The 27,503-nt window shown below is 38.2% G+C and overlaps 1 protein-coding gene across 3 annotated transcripts; it reads left to right on the plus strand.

Annotated features, from left to right (window-relative positions):
• Window positions 1-1,097: 1,097 nt before the first annotated feature.
• LOC144534724 (zinc finger protein DPF3-like) lies at window positions 1,098-18,074 on the plus strand. Of its 3 annotated transcripts, XM_078276706.1 has the most exons (11): window positions 1,098-1,172; window positions 7,687-7,847; window positions 8,546-8,653; window positions 11,257-11,375; window positions 12,178-12,273; window positions 12,609-12,669; window positions 13,306-13,347; window positions 13,898-14,038; window positions 14,620-14,733; window positions 14,918-15,688; window positions 16,138-18,074. In XM_078276706.1, exons 1-10 carry the CDS (start codon window positions 1,141-1,143, stop codon window positions 15,076-15,078), a joined length of 1,035 nt encoding a protein of 344 aa, XP_078132832.1. In that variant the 5' UTR covers window positions 1,098-1,140; the 3' UTR covers window positions 15,079-15,688; window positions 16,138-18,074. The 3 variants fall into 3 exon arrangements, with proteins under 3 accessions (XP_078132832.1, XP_078132834.1, XP_078132833.1); XM_078276708.1 differs by lacking the exon at window positions 14,918-15,688; XM_078276707.1 differs by lacking the exon at window positions 13,306-13,347.
• Window positions 18,075-27,503: the final 9,429 nt, after the last annotated feature.

Raw genomic sequence — 27,503 nt, forward strand, 5'->3', positions numbered from 1 at the left:
CCCCCATATTGTTTGTCTTTATTTTTTTGTCTTTAAAATTGATGCTTGAATGTGGCAATGATGAGATGGTAAACCATATTTAGTGACTGAGAGCTTTACATCTGGATATCATACAAAGCACAAGGTGATGCCTTTAACACATGCTTGTATTTTGTTGTTAAAAATGAAAAACTGGGTCTTTGTCAATTGTAAGCTGAGTGAATTCTCCGTTTGCTTTCTCCTAACGTGGAACTTTTTGGTTCTGATGAGAAAATGTGTCTGCCTTGCCTGAAAATAGATTTATCTGTCTCAATGTTGCATCACACACAAACACCCTCCTCTAAAATGCGTACATGTATATTGCACAGTACAGAATAGGAAATACATCATGTCAAAGTCCTGTAGTTTATTCCCATGCAAATTGTGCAGTCTGTTGCTTCAGATATTTGCATTGTGATGTCCAGTTTTTTCAATTAGGTTGGGTGCTATCATCAACATTTCTCACATACAGACCACAGATCAAGCAGAAATGATTGATACATTTAAAACTGTTGGAAACTAACTTGAAGATTAATGATTAAAGTTGTATCAGCTCCCATCTGTCAAAACATAATCTGAAATTGTCTCCATGTCTTAAGTGTGTGTTTGTGTGTTTAAATCTCCCTGTGTCAAACCACTTACTGTTCTTTACGTGGGAGGAATAGATCATGTGCACGTCTGTGTATTGTGAGCCTTGCTTCCACTCCTCTCCAACACTGCAGCTTTAGATAAAGTGAGGGAACATTATTTGCTTGGTACTTATCGATGATGATAAATGATTTATAATTATTTTAATAAATAATTAAACACAAGCTTCCATGTTGATATTCTGTGCCACTTGCACTGCATGGTGTCAGTACGCCAGCAAGGGAAATTTCACTTGATATGTATCCAAGCTCCAGTAAGGGTCTCTTTAAAAGTGCTGTTATTCATTTGTGTACAATATAAATACAAGGGAAAACCCTTTAAAATAATTTTGACAGTTTACACATAAAGCCACGCCCCATCCGCGTATGCTGCCGATGGATTGGTCTACGATTTCACCCCGAGTTCTGATTGGTCAATTCCCGTAGGTTTCCCTCAGAACTGCAAGACGCCGATATTGCGTTACATTGTAGCAAAATGGCGGCTGTCATTCAGAATCCACTAAAAGCGTAAGTAATTTAGACATTTAGGAAATTGTGAACAATTACTTTGTTGCCAACTTGTACATTAAAAGTGTCTGTTCGTGCATGTATTTTCCAGCCGTGTGCATATGACAGATTAGGCTGCCAAAATTCATTTGTGTGTACTTCTTGCATGGCAAAGTAGCCTCGTATAGTTCTTTTATTCAACAAGATTTTAACATTTAGTGTTAAACATGTGCGATAGGCTGCCTGACATTTGACTGCACTCGAGGAGCTTTTCCTCCGTACGGCTATGATTTCAACACAAGAGTGTCATCTTTCCTAGGCTATAAATTTATTTGAAAACTGGCGACAATGTGCCTTTGCGCTGCACCGAATAATTAAAAGACGATTTCCTTCGTGCTCGGTTGGGCATAGCAGGGGGATATCTGACATTCCGAAAGTCGTTTATAGTTGGTGTGAATTGTCGACATGTCAACTTTGGCTCCTCTGAGCGCAGACGTGGTCAGGACCTGGTAAAGCAAGGGAGGAGGCATTTTGTATTTGCATGCTTGCTGGCGAAATCGACAAAAGTGACAGCAATTTGAGTCCGCCGTTGAAAATAGCTTGTCACTCTGTGCTCAAATAGCACATGCTATAGTCGTTTGTATCCCTCAACTTCAAAGGAATGCTCCACCTTTTTCTCCATTTCCCCTTTGTTCTTCTCTCTTGCTTCACCAATTCCACTGGTTAACATATTACTATAATCTAGACACATTTAGCCTCCTGCTTCTTGTCTAATAATTTAGCATTTGTTGACACGCACATTCAGTTGGACGCGACAAAAGCCTTCAGCCTGTATTGATGTGTTATCATCATCATCACGGCTCTTTGGGACTGTGGAGGTAGAGCAGGAACTCCACTGTGCCTTTAAGTGGAGGAGTGCTGGAGATTAGCTTGGTCCAGGATCCTGGGCCCATCTGTCAGAGAGATGCTCCGACAGAGAGGAAGTGTTGGGCACAAGCAGGAGAACCATCTGCTCCTCCATAGAGGTAACGTTACCCTGGCACCTGTGTGGACTGTAAGCGCAAGAAGTGGACCACACGTCACCCACTCTGTTGCCATTGTTATTATGACATTATTACTACACCCAGGGAAGAATACAGAATCACTTTTGACACCTGATTGTCCACTTCAAACTATTTATTTCCATTGGACATTGACATTTTCTGCTAAAGATAATTTTGCATGTGTCCAGTTCGGAGACTAGTTACATATAATAATTTAATAGGAATAAATACAGAGGCCATGTATGCTGCTAATGTGGCCTTTACAAAGACAACCTCCGATCTGCAACACTCATTGTATGATGCTCTGGGTGGTGGCTAAATGCAAAATGTTTGAATCTGTATTTTTACATTGGTTGACTGCACTTTCATGCAATGCCTTGCTTCAGTTTGACAGGAAAATGCCTAACCCAATACAATCACAGCCTCCCTCTATTGTCACCTGAACAGATCATTGAAGCACTTGATGTTAAAGTGCTCAATGTAAATGTTAAATGAAAAATACTTCCTTGTTGCTCTTTCAATTGTCTCAACACATGTTTTTTTCCCTCATAAAAGCATGATTATTATTATAAAGTACATTTTCATTATTACCTTGTTGGACTATTTCTCTCTTGTGTCCCAACACGCTTCAGCGTGCGTCTACTGTCAAGCTGCAGTTCCATCTTGGAGACGCTTTAGCATTCTGATGTGGAATGTCTCCTTGCTGTAAACTGTGCTTAATGAAGTGTTTCAATGTGCTATAATTAGCCTCTGTCTCGGGTTTCTGACTTCATTTCACACGTTTGTCAGATTATAATTAGTCACACTTGACACTAATTGGATGTCGCTCCCGTGGACCAGTTTGACCTTTTTTTTGTATTAAGATGATTCACTTTAGGGAAATGAAACACTGTTTTGACTTTGTTGTAGAGATATAGGGGATGAAGCTGCAGCGTGCAGGCCTGTGCACGCTGTGTGAGGTCTGTCCCTCCTATGAGAATGGGAGGACAGTAATCTCCAGAATCTGCTGATTAAAATGGAGTCTGGAATATTTGATTAATAAAGAAGCTCATAAAGCTGCTCATTAAAATGTTAGCCTCAGCTGGAGTTGGACACATCTTCCGGCCACAGCTCTCCTGAGATTACATTGGCGATTTCCTCCCCCATTCGGCAGCTACCTGGTCATTGGTGTTGAGTAGACTTTGAGTGAGTCAGGCCTGCTGTTTATTGGCACTGCAGTGTGGAGGTGTATGGTCTGGTTTTACTCCTGCCCTCACCCAGACTGTTGTTCTGATTGGTGTAATCAGCAGTTGTTGTCAGGATGCAGTGACGCTGTAGGCCCTCCTCCCCCTCTTCCCCCTCTCTTGTTATGTGGTAGACAGCTCTAGCTTCCTGTGAAGAAACAGTGCACCTGCAGATTTGAGAAACCTCTCAAACAGAGCTGAAGGGAACTGAAGTGGTGTTTGAGGATCAGATGTTTGTTCTTCACGTCAGTTAGATCTCTGGAGTGCTGGACCATTTTAAAGTAGATACCGGAGCTTTGTCATGACTGTCACAATCACTTTGTGTCTGTGAGCTGCTCCCCTGCAAACTAAAGTTTATCGTCAGATATGAAAAATTAGCGTTGACACATGCTCACATTACGGACGCAGCCATGTGACACAACGAACCATTGACAGGAACAGGCTGATAGCGGAGGCCCCACTGGCCACAATATTTGCTTTTGTTCCTCGCCCTCATGCACACACTCACCTTCTCTATTCAACTGGAAGATGTTGAGGATGTGTAGCACATACTGCTGAGGCACCTTTTTAAGCCCTAAAAACGCATGTGAGTGTTTCTAGTTCAGTTTGATTCCACCCAATTTTGCCACCTTTAGGCAGAGCTAGACTTTAAAGGGTAACTATGGTTTAATTACAGCTAGGGTCTTATATTTGCAGTTTCAAAAGGAATTGTTGAGATCTTGGAACACATGGGAATCACAAAAGTCCAATTGTGTTAGAAATGAGCAATCGGACAGTTTGTACACAAGCCAACATATTAGGTGCTTTCCGACCTGATAGTACTTGTACTTTTTAGAGGAAAAGTACACTTCTAAGCAGTTCTAAGAACTACTCTCCCCCAAAATCTTTTTTTCCGTTTGCATTCCCACTGGCCAAGTGGCCATAGGGACTGGTAGGAGGGGTAAGGGAGTGACGCAAGCACGGCAACGGTCTTCATAGCATCGTCACTAGACCTTAGCGCCACATACAACAACAACAAATGATGCTAATACTTGTGCACTTTTCCTATATTAAATGCACGTCCATTCTCGTAGTAATTCACGTAATGTTTTGCTCAGCACAGACGGGGCTTTATTGTATTCGGAACAGACCCCGTGTGTGTGTGTGTGTGTGTGTGTGTGTGTGTGTGTGTGTGTGTGTGTGTGTGTGTGTGTGTGTGTGTGTGTGTGTGTGTGTGTGTGTGTGTGTGTGTGTGTGTGTGTGTGTGTGTGTGTGTGTGTGTGTGTGTGTGTGTGTGAGAGAGAGAGACGGCCGGCGAGCCGCAGGACACGCTTCTGGAGTTTAACTCCGAACCACTAACCACAGGTTCCCGTTAATCTTATGATGGACATGTGTTGTGATATTTAAACAAACGAACCGTCAACGGCAAAATAAAAAAGCCTCTTATTTACGAGAGCGGTCTGAGAGACCTCCAGCTTACCGCAAGGTGTCTAAGCATGGCTGGCCGAGCCAAAACCAGTGGTACCCAACCTAAGCAGACACCTATATATTTCTGCTCTACCAATGTTTTGTCTGACTTTCCTTAAATCTTTGTTGTTGTTTTTTGGTAACGGTTTGAATGTAGAGATTGTTTTATTGTCAACAAGGATGGGAACCACTAATCTAAAACACTTTATTTGGAAGTGAAACTAAAAGTGAGTGCTTGAAATGTTGGTAATAACTCTTCATTGTACAGGAAGCTGTACACCCGTCTGTGGCAAGTACGGTAGGTCATAGTGAACCAGCTGGTCTGTAAACCGTGTTGGATGTTTACTACAGACAGTGTACGTTATACTGTTTACTAGTTTACGGTTTGCCTCTGTTTTCTCTTCCAGGTTAGGGTTGTTTTAAAACCGGTATGATTGTCAGGTTGCTTGTGTTTTTTGACTCATCTGACTCGACTTCAGCGATTTCAAAGGACAGTGGAAAAACAGAAACATGTGCCTCAACTGACAAGAGGGGAAATGTTGTGTGCTGACATAGGGGTGGTGTGTGTGTGTGTGTGTGTCAGACTGCTGTCACTGTCACCCCTTCTGTGTTGTTGGATGTGTGGGTCTCGTCACTCATTACAAGTGTCAGAAAGATCTCTCAACTAAGCCAGTGCACCTGCTGCTCGGGGCAGCGGGGCTCTGATGGAGAGCGTGTCGATGTACATTCAGCCAGCACCCACCAGAAGACTTTCACCACTTATTTGTTTCCCCTCCGACCCCTCCCTGCATGTTTCACTCTATGGTTTCACCTGAGACGGATCAGCATCCTCTCTTGGTTTGCTCACCTCGAGTAATCTCAGGAGTTTCTTGGCACTCCACGGTGTGTACACTTTGAGCATGCACTTGTAACTGACTTCAGGGAGCATTTACAGTTTGCTTACTTTACTTTTAGTAAACTGATATGTCACACTTTGTGTCCCGACAGAGCTGTGTGTTGATATCAAGGAATGGCAGTGGAGCAGACAGTTTAGTTTAACAGGAATTTACTGTTGGAAACAACAGCCCACTTATGGTATAGACCTGAGATTTATACATATTATTACACAGCTGTGTGTTATTATTTGTGAGCCAAATACCAATCTTTAAAAAAAATCCTTGAGCAAGCTAGCTACTGGTAAAGATGTCAAACGCCAGAACTTGTGTGTTCAGCTTTGTGGCCAATCTGTTTTGAGTATATCCCTGTGTGACTCCTCTTGTAAAAATTCCTGCATCTTAAAGGGTGAGAAAATGCCGGTACATCTCAAAAATTGGTGTTTTGTATCCACTAAAAAAAACTATGACATCTTCACAAGGCAGAGAATGTAGTGATGTGATTATTAACTACATTAAAGCCACTATCTCGGTATGATTGTAACACGAGGAAGGAAAAACAAAGTCGCATAGTTATTAGTCATGATCGGCTTGTTAGCTTTTAACCTCCTTTTCTCACCTCCTGTCCTTTTGAACCCTTTCTTGTTTTTATTTTTCGCTTTCAATCATCTTTATCTTTCTCACACCTTTCCACTCCTCCATGCACTCGTTCTGTACCTGGGACTGTTTACTCTTCTCAGTCACACTGACACGAAGCCTTCTCTTTCCCAGAAGCCTCACACACTGTGGCTTTGTCCGAACCGCAGAGCAGCAGGCTTTGTGCGGGACAGCATTCCTAACACGGCTGTTCATCTGCTGGACGTTGTTTCATCAAGGGGTAGGAGTAAAGACGAAGTGAGGGAGGGAGAGCAGGATCTAGAAGACGCTGACAAATCAGGCTCCCACCTCTAGTTTAGGATTCCAGGCTCGACTCGCAGCCCGTAGCTCATTAGTTCCACTTCAAAATGGCCGTCTTCCTAATGTTGTAATTGAGAACACGTGGAGGAACTTCATTATGCTAGTGTGGAGGTGTTCATACTCCAAGAACCAGTAGCTCTAATTTGCCCTGTTATCTCTGTGATAAAACGGCAGACCATGGAAATCGCATACAGAGTACCTTGCTAGGATTTCAGAGTTGCAGCATTTACCCCCATCTTTGATATAGTCAAATTAGAACCTGCCCTTGTGCTAGCCCCTCTGCTGAGATTAATTAAGTAGGCTAATTACCATACCAGGCGTGTGGCAGCGATTGAGGGCTTGAATGTGAAATATCCTCCCCCATTTCACTCTGAATATTAACATTGAAACCCGGAGGGACTGCCAAAATCTCAGTGGCGTGAAGAAAAGTAGAACTAAAGTGTGAGAGTCTTAGCGACTTGCTGATCGGAGGAGTGACTTCGTATCAGAGCCCAGATTCTATGCTGTTGTGATAATGTGACTCAGTCAACGCCGCCGTAGCTCACAGCCTATCTAGAATGAGATTAGACAAAGCACACAGAGGTAATAATATGTTTAACATCAGGAGTTGTTGTAACTGGGTTGCAATTCTCCACGATGGCAAGCTGGAAGTGGAGAGAGAAGCTCAGCTGTCAGTTTGAGACTTGCATTGAACAATGCTGATTAGAAGTTTGAGCAGATGTTAACAGCATTATTTGGGTGGAAGAGAGTTTCTAAGGGATACAAATCTTGTAGCTGCCTCTGCTCACTGATTTAATGATCTGCAGCCAGCATAGCAACAGGCCATTATCAAGGCATTCATACATAACATAAAGGCTCATCTCCATGTCAGAGATTCTGCAAATGTGATGATGTTATGGTTATTCTTCAAACCAGCTGCCACATCAGCTGTGTCAACCACATCCTCCAGTGTCACTGACCTCTGCTCATTATGTTACACCCCCCCCCCCTGCAGGTTGGGTGACCAGTTCTATAAGGACGCCATAGAGCAGTGCCGCAGCTACAATGCTCGCCTGTGTGCTGAACGCAGCGTCCGCCTACCATTCCTGGACTCACAAACCGGTGTGGCCCAGAACAACTGTTACATCTGGATGGAACGACACCACCGCAGCCCCGGTGGGTAAACACACACACATGCTTACATTTTATAATGTTTAAATGTGAGTTAAGAGTGTTTTAGGTCCATTAAGTTTGTAGAAATGTCTGTGTCTGCATTATCCAAAACTATTAACTAGGGTTGCAAATAATGTTTTTATATATATATATATATATATATGTATATGTATATGTCCAAAATTTTTATATATATATATATATATATATATATATATATATATATATATATATATATATATATATATATATATGTGTCCAAAATTTTATATATATATATATTTTTTTTTTTAATCGGTCAAGTATTTAGTTAATACAGTGTCAGAAGATCTTCAAACTTTTTTTTTGTCCAAACCCATAAAGATAGTCAGTCCAAAATTATATCAAATCTGTCAATCAAATAATAATTTAAATAACTCACTATGGCCTCAATCTATTAATTAGAAATTATTTAAATTGTGTGAATCTTAATACAGATATCTCTAACAACACACACATCATTATAATCAGTGTGACAATTTGACTCGAAGATATGAAGATCTTCATGTCTTGTAACATACCAGATCTGTTTTTCTTCTTTCATATCTGTAGAGTGTAATTCGGTGTTTCTACATTGCAAACGGAGCTCCTATAACTTTTTGTTATCAATGTGTTTCACCTGAAACTGTCTTGTTGGCATGTTTACAACTGTTATTGTACAGGGGTCGAAGCCGGGCAGATGTACACATACCCCGCCCGCTGCTGGAGAAAGAAGAGACGGCTGCACAACACCACGGATCCCCGTCTGGGCATCTATGGTCTCAAGCTCGGTAAGATCCTGCTGCCTCTTCTCCACAAACCACCTGCCTGTCGCTTTCTGCTCCTCTCAGTTTCTCTTCCCGCTCAGTCGTCTCTACCCATCCATCTCCCACCCACCTCCACCACCTACTTCAGCTCATGTGATTACTGGTGATGATCTGGAATAATCTGTCTAAAAGCATATCACTCTGTCTCAGCGCACTAAGCAGAAAAGGCAGCCAGTCATTTTTCAGAGGATGAAATGTGGCTGTGTTCACCCCGGCTCGTAAACTTGTTTTGTGAGAAGTAGAACATGTAATTAGATTTACCGAGAGCGAGACAGAGTTCGGCCACTGCAAACACTATTTAATAAATGTTATGGAATGAAGTTTGGCCTTCTCTGGCTGCCACTTAAAACCGCTCACTCAACACATTTACCCTCTCCTCTATATTCTCCCTCTATCTTATTTTCTCCTTACCACCTCCCTGATTGGTTTTGTCTCTTTTACTCTGACATCTCTTTCATCTCTTCATCTCTCCCCGTAGTCTGCTATGCAGTCTGTGTGTGTTTGTGTAGCCAGTGAAGTAACTGGTCCATTCTGTGCTTGCATACCCACTGGGATGTTACACTATCCATAGGAATGAACAGGCAAAGGAGAAAATCTCACACAAAAACATTGTTACATCTTTCACTTTCTAGTAGTTTCTATAAAAGACTGAGAAATCCATGATCATAATGCTTTAGTTCAAATGTAATTTTGCATTGCATGGTGGAAAGACAAATGTTTGGGAAGTTGTGAAAGTAAGAAAGAGGGACTGGGCCTGGACAGAGAAAGCAAGATGGAGAGATAGCATATGAACCAAGCCTTTGTTTCCCAAACACATCCCACTGTAGCCTATTGTTTTCCACTGAGCTTGCGCTGGCTAAGACCCCACTACCACCACCCTGCTGTCCCTTCCCTTCTCCAGCAACAGTGGATTGTATGTGCTGTCTGCCATTGCCCAGCGGAGGGGAAACATACCCTGATTTAACCTGGCGTCTCCTATACGGAGCACGTCGTGCAGCTGGCCAGAGGTGGCCAGCACAGGGCAGCAGCCAGAGTTGGTCTCACTGCCTCGGCAGGCTGTCTAACTGATGGTGTGCAAGAGACAGGGGCTGCATTCAGAATCAGCTCCCTGCTGCAGGCTGCTGCCGGCTCTATTTTTAGCCCCCCCAGCTCCCATGTGTTGGGGGGGGGGGGGGTCTGTCTCGTCGCAGAGAGTTGAAAGTCAACGTGTGCAGACACAGACACAATGGTGAGGGGCTGCCGCCGCATGGTGGAGGGGCCCATTTTAGAGGAGGGTGTTGCATCTCCTTCTCACAAACTACCCTCCTATATCTGCCTCTTACGTATGCAGTCTTCTGTCGCTTTAGCACTTCATGTTCAATATTCTGCAAAAGTATTTCTAGTGGGCACAGTGGTAAGATGAAGGGCTGATGGAAAGCTGGAGTCAGGGGGCTTTAAAGTGTGTCCTCTTTTCAAACACCCACTAAGCAACTGGATGATCATGAAGCTGTCTGTGGAGAAGAGATTGTGTAAATAAGATCTGCAGATCCGACTGACTGTCAAAGCTTTTGTTTGCTCTGCTTTGTCTGCTCAACGTGTTTGCCTCCTACACTGTTTGTTTGGATCCTCCGCTGTACTGTAGGAGGAGATATCTGCATGATGTGTTCAAGTTAAAGCGATAAGCCACTTAACTACATTGTACCTCCGAGATTCCTGTGGACAAAGCCAGCCTAATGTCTGCATAGTGCAGCATCAATGAGAGCTCATCAATGACAATACATTGCCTTTCAGAATGAAAATATACATTTATTGCAGTAATATGGTTCTGTGAAAATAGTTGTGATGACACATTCTGTTGCAAAACAAAAGCTGACCGTCGCTATAATAAAAAACAAAGGCTCCAGCAATTTGCCTCATGCTTTTATTAGGTGTGAGTGGAAGAGAAGTGACATAATGGAAATGAATGCTGATAGAAAGCTGCTCACACTGGTCAGAGACTAGCTCTTATGCTTCTTGCCACAATTACAGTTCTGGATGGTGATGAAGGGGCACGTGAACGGCACGGAGGACTGTCCCATATGGCAGCTTTTGGATCATTAGCAATATACATACTCCATTGCTCCATTGTAAACCTGTGGATTTTTGTGAACAATAGATTAGAATAGTTTGCATTAGGGCTGGGCGATATGGAGAAAATCAAATATCACGATATTTTTGACCAAATACCTCGATATCGATACCGCAACGCTATTGTAGTGTTGACTATTGGTGCTTTCACAAAATATTTACACAATGAGATTTTTGATAAATAATCATCAGTAATGTGGATATAATGACTAAGTGGGTAAAGGCAAATAATAGAACAGTTGCAACAGTCTGGTAAGTTCAGAAAATGCCATAACTTTACTACCAGGATAAGGCAACACTTTATGCCATATTATGATATCCAAAATCTAAGACGATATCTCGTCTCATATCATGATATCGATAGAATATCGATATATTGCCCAGCTTTTAGTTTGCATACCCTTGAAAAACACAGTATTTTGATGATTCATCACATGTTGCCTGTTTTTGTCTATGTGCAGACAGTGTGAAGGACACCTTGCCCACCCAGAGCACCACTCTGGAGGCTCTGCTACGAGGAGAGGGTCTAGACAAGAGGAACAACTCTAAGAACGATGAGGAGAGCCTGCTGGAGATCCAGGTAAGTCACTGGATTGAGGAGCCTGGCACTGAGAGTGAAGTGTTGCACCCCAAACTGTTGTCAAGGCAACTTGCCACTTTTTCCAGCTGACCTGCAGGGCTCGTTTGAGGCATTTTGGCCAAGGAGACGGCTTCAACTTTGAATTCCCATTTGATGATTATATGGTTATGGTAATTAGAATTAAAAAATGCCCGCATATGGGGCGGCCTCCAGCTCACCCGGTAAGAGCGTTCGCCCCATGTTGGGTCCTGCAGCGGCGCGGGTTCGAATTCGACCCGCTGCCCTTTGCTGCGTGTCATCCCCTATCTCTCTCTCTCCCTTTCATGCCTATCCACTGTCTCTATGTAATAAAGGAAAAAGCCCCAAAAAATAATCTTTTTAAAAAAAAAAAAAACAATGTGAACCTTCAGTTCATATACAGTAGCTTTGTTTGTCTACAACATTGCTGATCTCTGTTGTCTCTTGTTGAAAGTCAAAAGTGGTCATATCTCAACATCACGGGAAAGAAGAAGAGAGGGCTCGCCGTGAAATCGTCTTTTTTTTAAAAAAATTATAAAATCATGCTCCTTGTACTAAACAAATTACTGCAAAAAAGAAATAGTCTCCTGTCATTTTAAGTACCTGTATGATCTGTGAGCAACGTGTCAAAAACACCCAGGTTATGTTGAGAACTGAAACATGGATTTTTCTTTCCTCTCTGTTACTGCTTAGTGTTTTATTTGGGGGGGTTTTCAGCAAGCTGGTGCTTTAATCGGAGCTGAGTATTGAAAGGGTCTGTCCTTTCTCTTTCTTTCTGTCTCAGAGAGTTCTGGAGGCAGACGCAGCAGAAGATGCTTTCAATGATGATGACGACTATGAGGTGGACACTCCCAAGAGGAGACATCGGGGCAAAGGAAGAGTAAGTGCCAACATTACACAGTCTGGTACTCCAGTTGCACAATAGTCTGGGCTCCACTAGAGGTTAAAGAAGAATTTCATTATTAGGAAGTTTCTTGAACAGCTTTGTTTCTTTATAAAACATACAGTAAACATTAACTTGAATGTTGTGTCAGAAGTTGCTCTATTATATTCTACACCTTAATCACATCAAATCGCATTCAACTCAGTGTGAGTTGCTTTGCATAGGTAGTGGCTATGTTATACACACCTGTGGTGCTGCAGTTGTGCATGTTTGAAAACTCTGGGCATACATGTTATTGCAGATAGTAACCGTATCTGGATGTTTTTCCTCAGGGTCGGGGTTCAGGCCGCAGGAAGGCAGATATGGATGACGACAAGCCATATGTCTGTGACAGTAAGTAGAGATGAATTCTGAAACATGAGGTTTGTTCTAGTGTCCTGTCCTTTTTAATTGGTGAATTTGCAATGCTGAGTTTACAATAGGATAGTTTTTGTATAATCTGCTGATTTCTCAGGCATGTTCTGAGGCTTTTTTATTATAAGAGTCTTCGTTTGATATTTACTCTATATAAACTAAATCTACTCTTACTTTTGTAAGATCTTTGTATTAAGTCCCCTCTCCACAAATTCAGTTCCTTTTACTGGATCTAACCAGAAGTTTTCTTGTCCATATTCTAAAAATTAGTAAAAAAAAAAAGCCAAGATCTGTTACGCTCATTTTTGCTCGAGGACCTGTTATAAAAGAGGCCAATAGTCTGACTTGCCCCCCTTCTAACCTTAGCTTTATACTGTATATATAAAGAATATCAACAGATCAAAAGGTTATTCCCAAAATACTGTCAGGGCCTCTGTTGTCAGAAAGTCAACCCACTGTGGAACCACAGGATGAAGCAAGGTGAACTAGTGTCAAGTATTCCTGTACATGCAAGTTGTATGTGGAAACTCCAGGTAGAGGGTATTGGATGTTGTGACTCCTCTTGAAAGACACAAAACTAATGCTGTTCTTTGCTTTGTGTCTTTTCTGTTTTAGACAGATACAAACAAAAGCAGAACTCAAAATCTTCGGCCTCAGGTACCTTGATTTGGTGACTCTTTTGAGCATTTTCAGCAAATTTGTTTTGATAGATTGTTGAGTGGTAGTGTCACACGTGCTGTGCTTATTGATTTAGCCCCTATAGTATCTTACTTTTCTCAAGCTGAAAAGTGCCCTTGGGGTGGTGAAACCGAGACATGGTTATTATGTTATCTGTGCTTTGTGTGACTGACTATTGTAATCAGATCAGAAGTGCTTACTTTTCCCCCTTTTTGGAGTCTGAAGTAGAATAGTTACCTCCATTAAACACCAGGAGCCCTGTTCTGCACTTCGTTTTACTTGCATATTCAAAAACTGCATGTAGATATTTTTTAGTTATGTTGCTTTATAACTCAAAGGCATTACAAGCTCACCAGACACTTTGTTGTTTGACTCTTTGCTTTGTGAAGGATTACAATCAAAGCATATTCAGGCCTTGATCCTACACACAAAACCTGCATTTAGAAATGCTGTGTTGCCTAAATTATTTTTAGATACGGAAATGCAACCAGTTATAGTAGTAGGACTGATCATCTGCCCTCTGTTGCAGTCTGTGCGAAGCGCTACAGGAACCGTACGGGACTAAGCTACCACTACACCCATTCCCACCTGGCAGAGGAGGGCAGAGCCGGAGAGAGAAGCTCAGTGGCGTCTAAATCCCCCTCTGCGCAACAGACTGACAGACACAAACGTAAGGAGTGTAATATATTTACTGTTTGGTTTCATCAGACAAACTATCTCTCACCATTATATACTGTATACCGTATATGTCTGTCCTATTAGATTGCTCCACTCCAATGCTGTATTTGCATTGAAATAATGTCATATACAAAAAGTTGGCACTGAATGCTTTGTCATATTTTAGGTCAGGTTTTTTGTTTTTTTTTAAATGACAATGTTCTATTTTAAAGATGTTTTTGGGGCATCTTGCCTTTTTAATAGATAGGTCGTAGTAGAGATACAAAGAAAAAGCATTTGTACAAACTTGGGACAAGTATTAAAAATCAAAGTGATCCACCTGGGGCCAATCCAAGAAAAAAGCCCAACACCAAAAAATATTTCCTCATAATTAAGAAATCAACAAGCACAAAGTCAAAATAGAAAACCGCTTACATTCAAATTAGAGAAATAATCTACAAAACACTGCATCTACACAACTAATGCTTATTCTTGTACCAGAATACAAGTATTGTATTGAAAAAGTGTGACATGCTCAGCTGTACTCTAGGGAAAATCTACTGTCCCTAAAACTTTTTTTAAATTTCCCTGTAGGTCCAAAGGGTCCAGGTGGGACCAATATTTCCAACAACTACTGTAATAAATGCCAGGGCTCGATCAAGAAAACGGGTAAATCTGGATCTCCCTACTCAACCTGCCAATGCAAAAGTGAGTACACCAAAGTATAATATACATACAATACATAACTTTTCCATCCAAACTAATACAAAGTGTGTGGATGGGTAGTAATGTATGGTGGGAAGAAATGGATGCTCTTGCCTCATGATGGTGCTCTCGCTTGTTATCCATCACCTGTGCACCGACTCTGTTCCTCTGCTGTCCCGTGTGCCAGCTGACCGTGGAGAAGAGAAGGAAGATGGGACTTTTACTGGAGCAGAGGAGCTGTTCGGCACCACCTCGGAGAGCGACACCTCCACCTTTCATGGCTTTGAAGACGACGATCTGGAAGAGCTCGCCACAAACGGCAATGGAATATCCAACCGACACAGATAAAAAGAACCTTTTAGATTCAAAGAAACATTTTTTTTATATGGATTAACCTCTGGCAAAAATCTGCTGCTTCTTTTTCAATGTTTTTTTTTGTTTGCAGAAAGCACAAAGTGATAATTTCAGGACAGAAATGCAAGTGGTATTTTATCTACTGAACATTGTTGAATAATTTATGAACACCTTTTTATATATAAATATATATATATATTAACTTTCAAGGCTATGAAGTACAGTGTTTCTTGAGAAGTGACTCGGTCTCCATGCAAAACAGAAGATGGAGTGGTTTTTTTCCCCGTCACTGGAGCAGGAGGAGCATAAACGTTATGAACAAAAAACACTGGAGAAATTTGAACAATTGAAAATGTTAAAGGCATAAATGATACAGTACGTTTGGAAGATGATTGAATGTCATTGCAGACCCATTCTTAAACTACTGGGTGTTTTTGAATCAGTAGTCGGGTGCGACTCTCTGCTTCTGCTCCAACTCTGGATTAAACTTGTATGAAAATGAAGGAACCAATGAAAGAACTGCCACAGGCCACTGGAAATGTTTGAAAATGAAGAAGCCTTTAAATATAGTCTTTACAGATAAAGAGGACTAAATAAATGAAAGGTAAGCAACAGGTTTTTTTTCTCCTTTAGAAATATAAGAAATTCTGCAGATGCTTGATTAGCGTAAATTTGATTGTCTAAATACATTGTTGTGTATGTATTGGACAGTCAGACAGATTCACTAGGGAGGGCAATTTCTGTCTCTCCGTTGGTTAGTCCACCACTTTGGTCCAGACTAAATTATCTCAACAAATATTGCATGGGTTGCTGTAAAATGATGATGGTGATACCCTGACATTTTCCCCTTTTGTGCCACCAGCAGGTCACCATTTCAATTTGTCCAGTATTTGGTTTATGATCAAATACCTGCCAAACTAATAACATTCTAATCAGCTTCAGCTGTACTTTGTGTTTAGTGCTAATTGACATACTAACACGGTAAACTAAGATGAACATGCTAAACCTTATACCGTTGTAGGAGCACTCAGCACATTGTCATGTGGCCCACAGGTGGGGGTGACCAGTGAAGAAGAGGATTTTACTCTGGAAAAACTAATGAGCCTTCATGTCCCTTCTGATTTGAGCCTAAAATAACTGACTGAAACGGATCAACAGACATCCACCACTTTAACAGGCCATGTGGCTTAATTGAAGCAACTGCTCCCTTGATGATATGTATCGATCCCTTCTGAACATTTGATATGTGAGTAGATCCAGCTTAATTTCATCCTTTCTGCACTGTGCTGGAGCTCCGCTGAGCTACGGGAACACTAAAGGCCAGGCCTTTGGACTGTTTGTGCCCCTCGGCCCAGCCTGCCCACTCCTGCTCTGTGACTGTTTTGTCTGCCGTGTGATCCGATGTGACACTAAGACGTCATAATCCTCATCACTGTGCCAGCCTGCCGCTCTGCACTGGAAACCAGCTCTGACAGCCATGACCCCTCCAACCTGATTGGACCAGTGACCCCTGACCCCAGCCATAGACATGGTGCTCAAATCCACCACTATACATGCAGACCTCTGGACTACTGTATTAATACCGTGACATGGACGCAAAGGTTTTATCTTTCTGCCTCTGCCCCTCTGTCTGTTTTTGCTCTCTATTTCCTGAGCCTCTCTGATCTCATTCTAAATTTGAATGCGTTGCAGTAATTTAGCTAATTTTATTTTCATCTTTTCTCTGTTGTATAATATTTCTATGTTTTGAACTCTTTCAATTTTGATTAGTATGACTTCTTGGGTTTGTTCAGACTGTATTAATACCTCTGTTCTGATCAGGTGCACAATAGCCACAACTACTCAGGCATCTTTCATTTCCTTTGCTGTTGATTGTTCAGCCCTGGTTCATGTGATTGTATTCAGTTGGCAAGGAGGGACAATAACGCCACAAAAGGATACCATTATAATCAACTCCCAAGAGGGATTTGGGTAGTTACAGTCTCATTGTATAGGAAAACATTGCTATGATAAACTTCGACTTTGTCGGCTTTCCGTTTCAAATCTACAGTCTCAGCAGATTGTGACAGCAATGGGAATCATCTCTGATGCATTTGAAAACAATATTGTTGCTAAAGAGACATAACTCTACTCAGATCCACATGCTTAGGGAGAAGTGAAAACTGTATATCCAAGTTATGTGACATTTCTCTTGAGTGCTTTAGAGGGCCTAATTGCTTTATGACATTTAGAAGGTGCTTGCAGTACTGTATCAAAAAGCATTTTAGGGCGATAGGTTGCACATACTGTGTAAGAGGTCTGGGTCCTTCCATGTGATTATAAAGTATTGCTGCAATGTATTATTAGCTGCTCCGTTTTTGAAGCTAACCATTAATCCTGTGTCTGGTATGCCTTGCGTAAATGCTTGTGCATTCAAACCATCTTTCTTCACTTCCCTCAGGGACCCTCCACACAACAGTTTCTCCATTGGAGAAAGAATGGATCTGAGACTTCTCAATTATCTTGTCTTCTTCTCTTGTATCAGTTATTTGGTGTTTCCACAGTTAAATGGGTCATTGTGTCTTTTATCTTCCAAAATCATGCCAGTAAGTGAAAGCATGTGTTCCTCAATCATAACCTGCTTAATGTTACCTACCGTATATGAACAGGCCTAGTGTGGTGCAGTTCTGAACAAAAGGAGACGCTCCTAAATGCAAAAGTCAGTGATGTCTGCTTCGACTTACCGTATGTGTCACCAATCATTGAATAGCCTGTATACCTCGTCAAAGTCACAGCAATAGGCCCTGGTATTCTCTTGTCAAAGCCTGCCGGGGGTGGAGAGGGAGGATAAGGGTGGGAATGGAGCCAGGAGGAGATGAAATGGACATGACTGGGCATTTGTTTCATCTTCAGCTGTAAATACAAAATCGAAATGGAGAGAATGAAGAAGTCTTTGTTTGTTAAACAGTTTTTATTGTTCTGAAAAAATAAAGAAAAAGAATGAATGGTAATGCTCTGTGGGTTTTTTTCTGAGAAAGACCAGGGGTCATTTTGAAAATGCAGCTGATAAGCAGAAGAATCCTAGACTGGATCAATATGTTGGAGTGACCCTCACAGTGAGCAGACGAAAAGAATAATAAAAAAAAAAACTTCAGTTTGCGAGGGCAGAGGTTTGAACAAGACGACTAAAAGAGGCTCCAGCACAAGGAGCTCTTATTGATTGGTAGGTGCTGCTTGTCAGTAGAAGTACTATGAGCAATACAGTCTGCCTGCAGAGATGGATATTTACTATTAACAGTAAATGGGATCTGAATATAAACTGCAGGTCTAAAGTAGAAAGGTTTGGAGTCTTAAAAATGATTTAAGGGAAGAACTGTTAATGGGAGCAGGTTTCTTATGGGATCCTATTAAATATGTCAAATTACTTCATCACAGTGGCAGTAAAATAGCATTTAAACAAGAGCAAGAGATTGCAATAGCAAGCTAGATTGGACAATTCTTGGAATAGAGAAAAGCATAAAGGTCAGTGCAACAACTTCCGAATAAGACAAGCTGTGAAGGAGAAATTAATCATAAAATATGTTAGCAAGCAAGGCACAATTTTGGGCCAAAATATGTAAGTATGTCATAAAATCTCATAAAAAAAAAGCCATAGTATAGTATGTCATAAAAAGTCAAAGTATAGTGTCAGAAAATGTAATAAAACATCATAGTATAGTATGTCGTAAAAAGTCATTAAAAAACCATAGTATAGTATTTCATAAAGTGATAAAAAGTCATAGTATAGTATCTCAAAAAGTCATAAAACTCATAGTATAGTATGTTGTAAACAGTAATATTAAAGCCATAGTATAATATGTCATAAAAAGACATAAAATGTGATAGTATACTATGTCAAAAACTCATAAAAGTTATAGCATTTCATAAAAATATTATAGTATGTTATAAAAACTCATAACAAATCCATAGTATGTCACAAAAAGTCAGTATTTTAAAAAGTCATAGAAAGTCATAGTATGGTGTCAGAAAAAATCCATACTATAGTATGTCAGAAAAAGTCACAGTATAGTATTTCAAAAAGCCATAAAAAGTCATAAAAATGTAATAGTTTAGCTAATAGTTTAGTTTGTAAGAGCATGCGCCCCATGTACGCTGAGTCCTTTGCAGCGGCGCAGATTCGAAGCTGACCTGCTGCCCTTTGCTTTGTCATCCCCCATCTCTCTCCCCCTTTCCTGTCTATCCACTGTCACTATCTAATATATAAGAGTATGTCGAGAAAACTGAAAAAAAAGTTATAGTATAGTATGTCGAAAACAGTGGAAAAAGTCTTAGTATAGTATGTCAAAAAAAAGTGGAAAAAGTCATAGTATAGTATGTCGAAAACAGTGATAGTATAGCATGTCAAAAATTCCATAGTATAGTATGTCGAAAAAGTCATAATAAAGTATGTCGGAAAAAGTGATGAAAAAGTCATATTATAGTATGTTGAAAAAAATGGATAAAAAGTCATAGTATGTCAAAAAAAAGTCATAATAGAGTATGTTGGAAAAAGTGAGAAAAACGTCATAGTATAGTATGTCAAAAAAAGTAATAATAGAGTATGTCGGAAAAAGTTATAAAAAAGTAATTTTATAGCATGTCGAAAAAAGTGATAAAAAAATTCATAGTATAGTATGTCAAAAAATGTCATAATATGGTATGTTGAAAAAAGTGATAATATGGTATGTCGAAAAAATTGGAAAAAGTCATAATAGAGTATGTCGGGAAAACTGAAAAAAGTCATAGTATAGTACATCGAAAAAAGTCAAAAAGTTGAAAAAAAGTCATAGTATAGTATGTCAAAAAATTTGAAAAAAAGTCGAAAAGAAGTCATAGTGTAGGTTGAAAAAAGTCGAAAAACAAGTCATAGTATAGTATATAGAAAAATTTGAAAAAAGTCGTACAGTATGTCGAAAAAAAAGTCATAGTATAGTACATCGAAAAAAAGTTGAAAAAAAGTCATAGTATAGTATGTCAAAAAATTTGAAAAAAAGTCAAAAAGAAGTCATAGTGTAGGTTGAAAAAAGTCGAAAAACAAGTCATAGTATATAGAAAAATTTGAAAAAAGTCATAGTACAATATGTCGAAAAAAAAGTCATAGTATAGTATGTCATAGTCATATTATACTGTAGTATACTAAGTCGGAAAAAAAAAAAAGTCATAGTATGTCGAAAAAAGTGATTAAAAAAAGTCATATTATAGTATGTCAAAAAAAGTCATAAAGAGTATGTTGGAAAAAGATATAAAAAAGTTGTTGGAGCCACTAGAACGACTTTGTTTTGCTTTGTTTATATACCATGTTGGTTATGCTAATTAATCAGCAGTGTTATGTTTGAGCACTGGGTGGAGCATTGCCTTTGGGAAGGCATATAGGTAATTAACAGCCAGGGATACACAGGTGTGTGGCTAGGGGGAAAAGCAGACAGCTTTTCACTGTGTCAGGTTTGCGTGCCATTGTTAGATTAGTGTGCAAAAGAAAATAAATGGGTCACAACACCGAAATGCAGACAGATTGTGGACATTGATTACTGGCACGCAGAACACTCGTCCAAACAAGTTCTTCCCTGGTCCCACCTCATTGGCCTAATGTAGGAGTTGGTAAAAGACTCTACAAAAGTAATAGAATAGTATGTCGAAAAAAGTGATTAAAAGTTATGGTATAGAATGTCGAAAAAGGTCATAGTGTAGTATGTCAAAATAAGTGATAAAAAAGTCATAGTATAGTATTTCGAAAAAAAGTGGAAAAAGTCATAGTATAGTAAGTTAAAAATAGTCATAGTGGAGTATGTCGAAAAAAGAGTATGTTGGAAAAATATATAAAAAAGTAATAGAATAGTATGTTGAAAAAAGTGATAAAAAAGACAGTATAGTATGTCGAAAAAAGTCACAATAGAGTACGTCAATAAAAGTATGTAGTATGTCGAAAAAAGTGGAAAAAGTCATAGTATAGTATGTCGAAATAAGTGATGAAAATGTCATAGTATAGTATGTCGAAATAAGTGATAAAAATGTCATAGTATAGTATGTTGAAATAAGTGATAAAAATGTCATAGTATAGTATGTTGAAAAAAGTAAAAAAGAAAAGGCATAGTATAGTATGTCAAAGAATTTGAAAAAAAATCATAGTATAGTATGTCGAAAAATTTGAAAAAAAGTCACGTATAGTATGTGAAAAAGTCGGAAAAAAAGTCATAGTACAGTGAGTCGAAAAAAGTAATAAAAAAGTCATAGTATAGTAAGTCGAAAAAAGTTGAAAAAAAGTCATAGTATAGTATGTCGAAAAAAGTGGAAAAAGTCATAGTATAGTATATTGAAAATAGATATAGTAGAGTATGCCGAAAATGGTCAGAGTATATTATGTGGGAAAAAGTCGAAAAGAAGTCATAGCATAGTATGTTGAAAAAGTCGAAAAATAGTCATAGTAGAATATGTCGAAAAAAGTCAGTATAGTATGTCGAAAAAAGTGGAAAAAGTCATAGTATAGTATATTGAAAATAGTCATAGTAGAGTATGCCAAAAAAAGTCAGTATAGTATGTCGAAAAAAGTGATAAAAAAGATATAGTATAGTATGTTGGAAAAAGTGATAAAAAAGTCATAGTATAGTATGTCGAAAAAAATTCACAATAGAGTGCGTCAAAAAAAGTATGTAGTATGTCGAAATAAGTGATAAAAAAAGTCATAGTATAGTATGTTGAAAAAAGTGGAAAATGTCATAGTATAGTATGTTGAAAAAAGTAAAAAAGAAAAGGCATAGTATGTCAAAACATTTGAAAAAAGTCCTAATATAGTATGTCGAAAAAAGGTAACATAGTATGTAGGACTTTTTTATGTCAAAAAATTTGAAAAAAAAGTCATAGTATAGTAACGTGTTTATATTAATAATAGTGTAGTGTAGTGTGTGTGTGTGTGTGTGTGTGTGTGTGTGTGTGTGTGTGTGTGTGTGTGTGTGTTTTCAGGCGATAGAGAGGGGTTTGGTGTTTGAGGTGTCGTACTCTGCAGCCATCAAAGACTCCACCAGGAGGCGCTACACCATCGCCAACGCTGTGTGTCTGATGGATACATGTAAAGGGAAGGTAGGCTACGTCCTCTTCTGTCCCAATCATAGACTGTATATATTAATACAGTCTATGGTCCCAACACACTTCCTGTACCTGTGACAGGATGTCCCGATTGGCTCTGTCTTGACTCACCTCTTTGTGTTTCAGAGTGTGATCCTGTCCAGTGCTGAAGAAGGTTGGTGATGATATATGCAGCATGTTCAGTCATAAATAATAATTAAATAACCTGTCGATCTGTTGTTCTACATGCAGGTAAATACTATTAATGTGAATAAAGCTGGACAATAGAAAGTGATTTTGTTTCTGAAACATATTTGATTCTGTGGTGTTTGTTGTTGTCAGAAACCAGGAAGACGGCGAGTGGGATCATCTACCGTGAAGAGCTGCAGCGATTCGCCGCCTGCAGACTGTAAGCCTCGCCTCCATCACTTGAGACAGAACAGCAGCTGGTTAAGGAGTGATCGATGTTCCAGTTGTGCTTCTGTGTTTAAAAAAATCCATCCATGCTGTTTTGAGTGAGATACGGTTTCTGAATGTGTCCTGCCTTCAGTCTCCGGGTGAGCTGTTCAAAATCGGCACGGCTTGTGACGTCACAAACCGCAACCGTTAGCTCGTAGCGTTGGTCCATGCATGCTAATGCTAATGCTAACGCTAGCATGCTACCTCGTTCTCAATAGCAAAGCACTGCTACAACACACACAAGTTCACCATAATCTACAAAAGAACTACTTACATGTGCTACATTAGTGCTTACATTAGCTGGGAGACTCATTTAGAAGTCTCCCAGCTAATCCTGCCTTGTAACTGACCGAAGTTGGAGAAACAGCCTTTCTTTTACTGTCTATGGAGCTAGCTAGCTGACATGATCTACATCTGAGCTACCGCGCATGTGCGAGTGCAATCAAAGATAGTACAGAAGAAGAAGAAGAAGAAAAGAGGTCTTACTCTGTAGCTAAAACAGAGACCAGCTGAAAAGAGGATCTGCAGCAGTGAGAGAGAGCGGTGCAGTACAACAAAAATATGGTGTTTTTTGAAAATGAAACCATGTAAACCTATTCTGGTACAACCTTAAAATACAATTATGAACCTGAAAATGAGCATAATATGGGCGCTTTAAACTGTAAATGTAGTCCCTTTTAGACAAAAAACAAACGATCTGAACGTACTTTTGATTTTTAAGAAACAACATTTTTTCAACAATCTAATGATTCATTATGCAATGTTCTCAACACAAATAAATACACTGAGTGTCTAGAGGAGGCAACATTAAAAACAGTGGAAAAGCCCTTTAATGTTTGCATTGATTAGCTGATATAAAACCGTTGGTGTGTTAAAGGACGTGTGGTCATCTGAGAACTGGATTGATCAGCAGGAGTATTAAAACAACCTGAAATTAAAGGACCTGATTGGTCATTTCAGCGGTAAGGTCATGATGACGCCATCCTGCAGGAGAGGACTGTGATTGGCCGGCTGCTCAGAGGCCCAGGATGTGGTTGATGTTACCCAGAAGACAAATGAAAACATCTGTGAAACACGTTTTCTTACCATGAATACTTGAAATGATAAAGTAAAAAAATATAAACCACCTTGGTGTTTTCAGCTATTTTTTCAACATAGTATACTATGACTTCTTTTCAAAATTTTCGACATACTATACTATGACTTTTCTTTACAATTTTTTTCCGATATACTATACTATGACCTTTTTTCAAAATTTGACATACTATACTATGACTTTTAAAAAAAAAAAATTTCAATACACTATACTATGACTTTTCTTCAAAATTTGACATACTATGACTTTTATGACTTTTTACAACAAGCTATAATATGACTTTATGAATTTTTTCAACATGCTTTACTATCACTTTTTTCCGACATACTATAATATGACTTTTTTTGCCATACTATATTATGACTTTTCAAAATTTGACAACTATACTATGACTTTTTTCAACATACTATACTATGAATTTTTTCCGACATGCTATACTATGACTTTTTTCGACATACTATATTATGACTTTTTAACATACTATGACTTTTTTTCCCCCAACATACTATACTATGACTTATTTTCAAAATGTTTGACATACTATACTATGACTTCTTTCCCAACATTTTTAACATACTATGACTTTTTTTGACATACAATATTATAACTTTTTTTTCAAAATTCGACATACTATGACTTTTATTTTCGACATACTATACTACGACTTTTAAATTAAAAAAAACTTCTAAATACTATACTATGACTTTTTTTTTAAAAAAGTCAACATACTATGCTATGACTTTGACTTTGACTGATCAGCAGGAGTATTAAAACAATCTGAAATTAAAGGACCTGATTGGTCATTTCAGCGGTAAGGTCATGATTTCCGATATACTATACTATGACCTTTTTTCAAAATTTGACATACTATGACTTTTATGACTTTTTACAACAAGCTATAATATGGCTTTATGAATTTTGTCAACATGCTTTACTATCACTTTTTTCAACATACTATACTATGACTTTTTTCCGACATGCTATACTGACTTTTTTTGACACTATACTATGACTTTTTTCGACATACTATATTATGACTTTTCAAAATTTGACCACTATACTATGACTTTTCTTCAAAATTTGACATACTATGACTTTTATGACTTTTTACAACAAACTATAATATGACTTTATGAATTTTTTCAACATGCTTTACTATCACTTTTTTCCGACATACTATAATATGACTTTTTTCGCCATACTATATTATGACTTTTCAAAATTTGACAACTATACTATGACTTTTTTCAACATACTATACTATGACTTTTTTCCGACATGCTATACTGACTTTTTTTGACACTATACTATGACTTTTTTCGACATACTATATTATGATTTTTTAACATACTATGACTTTTTTTTTACGACATACTATACTATGACTTCTTTTCAAAATGTTTGACATACTATACTATGATTTTTTTTTCAAAATTTGACATACTATGACTTTTATTTTCGACATACTATACTACGACTTTTAAATAAAAAAAACTTGGAAATACTATGCTATGACTTTGACTTTGACTGATCAGCAGGAGTATTAAAACAATCTGAAATTAAAGGACCTGATTGGTCATTTCAGCGGTAAGGTCATGATGACGCCATCCTGCAGGAGAGGACTGGGATTGGCCAGCTGCTCAGAGGCCCAGGATGTGGTTGATGTGACCCAGAAGACAAATGAAAACATCTGTGGAACACGTTTTCTTACCATGAATACTTGAAATGATAAAGTAAAAAAATATAAACCACCTTGGTGTTTTCAACTATTTTTTCAATATAGTATACTATGACTTTTTTTCAAAATGTTTGACATACTATGACTTTTTTTTTTACAATTTTTTTCCGATATACTATACTATGACCTTTTTTCAAAATTTGACATACTATGACTTTTTTTTTTACAATTTTTTTCCGATATACTATACTATGACTTTTCTTCAAAATTTGACATAATATGACTTTATGATTTTTTTTTTGGAAAAAGTTAAAAAACTCAAAAAAAGTCATAATTTGTCAAAAACTTTCATAGAGTATTTCTGAAAAAGTGATAAAAAAAAAAGTCATAGTATGTCAAAAAAAGTGATTAAATAGTATAGTATGCCGAAAAAAATCATAGTATAGAATGTTGAAATAAGTGATAAAAAAGTCATAGTATGTCGACAAAAGTGGAAAATGTCATAGTATAGTATGTTGAAAATAGTCATAGTATATGTAAAAAAAAGTCAGTATAGTAATGTCAAAAACGTTCATAGAGTATTTCAAAAAAGTGATAAAAAAGTCATAGTAGAGTATGTCGAAAAAAGTCATAGAATATAAGTCATAGTAGAATATGTTGAAATAAGTTATAAAAAAAGTCATAGAACAGTATTTCGAAAAAAGTTTTTGATAAAAACTAATATTAGTATGTCCGAAAAAGTCATAGAGTATGTCGGATAAAAGTGATTAAAAAAAAAAAAGTCAATAGTATAGTATGTCGAGAAAAGTGATAAAAATCATAATGAGTATGTCAAAGAAAGTGATAAAAGGTCATATTATAGTATGTTGAAAGAATTCATAGTACAGTATGTCGAAAAAAAATGATGAAAAGTAATAGTATAGCATGTAAGAAAAAAGTAATAAAAGTCATAGTATAGTATGTTGAAAAAAGTGATAAAGTCATACTCTATTATGTGGGAAAAAGTGATAAAAAGTAATAGTATAGTAGGCTATGTTGAAGAAAGGGATAAAAAAAAAATGATTCATAGTATAGTATGTCGAAAAAAGCGATGAAAAGGTCATAGTATAGTATGTCAAAAAGTCATATTATAGTATTGTCAGGTCTGGAGAATAGCAGGCTTGGACCCAAAATGCAGAGTGTAGCGACAAGGAGGCAGCAAGTAGAGTTGAAAGATTTATTTAAATGAAAAGGCTTACAAACAGAAGGTGTCCTGAGGTAGGCAGACAGGCAAAAGAAAAGTCCAAAACAAAATCTAAAAACCACTTACAAAACTGAAAGGCTTGAGAGACGCATGTAATAACACTGGAAGAAACAACGACGAACGGACAAGCTACAAATACAGCAGAGATACTAAATACACAAGGCAAGGAGGGTAGTAACGCGAGACAGGTGACATGAGGGCTGCTGAACAGGTGGAACATATCAGAGCAGGGCAGACAATCACAGAGGCGGGAAAACACAAGGCAGGAAAGAAAGCAAGACACAACACAGAGAAACAGACACTACAAAGTAAAACAGGAAACTGAAGCATAAAACATACACACATGGAACATGGTAAAACACAGAGAATACAGAAACACATGAGACAGTAAACAAGGAAACAGAGAATTAATTAACACAATAAAACAGGAAAAACTACAACTGAAAACCACAACCATGATAGGTATGTCATAAAAAGTAAAAAAAAAAAGTCATAGTACAGTATGTCATAAAAAGTCATAAAAAAGTCATAGTATAGTATTTCAAAAGTGATAAAAGTTATAAAAATGTTATTGTTTAGTCATAAAAAGTCACAGTGTAGCATGTCATAAAACAGTCATAAAAAAGTTATAGTATAGTATGTCTTAAAAAGTCATAGTATACTTGTATGTCAAAAAGTCATAAAAAGCCATAATGTCATAAAAAGTCATAAAAAAGTCATAGCATAGTATGTCATAAAAAAGTCAGTATACGCAGTATTTTGTAAAAAGTCATAAAAAGTCATATTATAGTTTGTCACAAAAAGTCATAAAGGTCAAAGTATAGTATGTCAAAAAGTCATAAAAGGTTATGGTATAGTATTTCATA

The sequence above is a fragment of the Sander vitreus genome, chromosome 20 (genome assembly GCF_031162955.1).
Source record: "Sander vitreus isolate 19-12246 chromosome 20, sanVit1, whole genome shotgun sequence".
NCBI classification, from domain to species: Eukaryota; Metazoa; Chordata; class Actinopteri; order Perciformes; family Percidae; genus Sander; species Sander vitreus.

Bases quoted from the DNA above. Each gene is read 5' to 3' on its own strand.
- LOC144534724 (XM_078276706.1), top strand. From the start codon at position 1,141: ATGGCGGCTGTCATTCAGAATCCACTAAAAGC. The intron at 8,654-11,256 runs GTAAGATCCTGC...GTCTATGTGCAG, and splicing joins CATCTATGGTCTCAAGCTCG to ACAGTGTGAAGGACACCTTG. The intron at 12,670-13,305 runs GTAAGTAGAGAT...TTTCTGTTTTAG, and splicing joins CAAGCCATATGTCTGTGACA to ACAGATACAAACAAAAGCAG.